This window comes from Cystoisospora suis (genome assembly GCF_002600585.1).
Source record: "Cystoisospora suis strain Wien I chromosome Unknown contig_2270, whole genome shotgun sequence".
Classification (NCBI taxonomy): Eukaryota; Apicomplexa; class Conoidasida; order Eucoccidiorida; family Sarcocystidae; genus Cystoisospora; species Cystoisospora suis.
Window position 1 is genome coordinate 1 of NW_027155069.1, and position 1,496 is coordinate 1,496.

The 1,496-nt window shown below is 39.6% G+C and overlaps 1 protein-coding gene across 1 annotated transcript; it reads left to right on the top strand.

Annotated features, from left to right (window-relative positions):
• Positions 1 to 30: 30 nt before the first annotated feature.
• On the top strand, positions 31 to 771 carry CSUI_004780 (uncharacterized protein). Its single transcript, XM_068064964.1, has one exon. The coding sequence runs from the start codon at positions 117 to 119 to the stop codon at positions 468 to 470; it is 354 nt and encodes a 117-aa protein (XP_067923058.1). The 5' UTR covers positions 31 to 116; the 3' UTR covers positions 471 to 771.
• Positions 772 to 1,496: the final 725 nt, after the last annotated feature.

Genomic DNA, 1,496 nt, shown 5'->3' on the forward strand with positions numbered 1-1,496 from the left:
TTCTTCTTTTGGGGCACTTACAACCCCCTCCCTACTTTTACTCTGAGTATTTGCTGTTGTATTGACAGATCGATCTCGTGGAATGCGTGCGTACGTAGTGGGGAGTGAACGAATGTATGAGCAAATCAGTGGAGTTGAAGATACACACTAAGAAGAAGAATAAGACCAACGAAGAAAACTTCGCCCTAGAATACAAGAAGTGTTTCCTTCCTATACAAGAAAGATGGAGAAAGAAAGAAGTGGCGCAAATCTCTCTCTCCTCTCTTAAGAGAATGTCTGACGACTATCTCTTTCTCAACAAGAAGAGGAGTAGGCATAGTAGGAATAGCAGTGGTAGGAGTAATACTAGTAGTAGTACTACTACTAGTAGTAGTCTTAGGCATTTCAACGCTTACGAGACACCACAATACAAAGAGAATCACCGAAGAAGAAGAAAAGAGAAGGGGAGTGAAAGAGAGAGAAGAGACTGAATTGTCTGGCGGGGGAGGACACTTTTAGATCTAAGCACACATTTAGGCAACATTCATTGATGCCTTCTTTTCTCTTGGACTTCTCGGAAAGAAGAATAAGAGCCAAAAGAAAGGTTTCTTCTTCTTCTCGGCTTCTCTTAGGAGATGGAGATGGTACATAGGCCAAGATAGGGAGTTGTCTCCTTATCCATATTGAGGGGAGAAGAGAGTCTAGTGCTTCTACGGGAGGGCGTATCTATGTATCTATACGTATATATATGTGGAGTGTATATACAGCAGAGAGGATGCTGAAGGAGACAGAAGAAGAGAAATTTCAAAGAAGAAAGAAAGAAAAGAATAGCGAGAGATAGACGTCAGAAGGTCATCTTTTCTCTCTGTAGAAGAAGGCAAGATCAAAGAAAAGTGGTAGAGTTCTACTTCACTCAATATACATATTAACATATCTATATATATACATATAGATATATATATAGATCTACGACCTATCTATTTCTCTGTACATATATACTTACGGAGGAGGAGGAAAACTCGCCAGGCGCAAAGAAGAAGATGCCTCATCTCTTTATGTCTCTCTCTCTGTTAGATGTATCTACGTATACCTATATAGATTGATTGATAAATAGATAGATTAAAGCTAGATAGATATAATCTGTCGTGACATATGAATAGATACATACACCAGTGGAAGAGAGAAAGATCAGCGACCTGGATGTCTGTATCAGTCTATATCTATCTATATATATGTATATGTAGATCTGTCTGTGTACCTGTATCTGTATATATGCCGAAGATCCTGTCTAGATGCGCGTTTGGATGGCGTAGCAGCACTTCTAGATACTTGTAGAGATCTACCAGTCTAGAGATCTATGTGGGTATGTATACATAGATCCATAAGCATATAGATGTCGATAGAGAGATAGATACATATCTGTCTATATCTCTAGATCTAATCTATCACCCCGTCATCTCTTGGGTTGCACAAGGAAGAGGAGGAGGGAGTCTCTCTACCTCTCTATCTATCTCTCT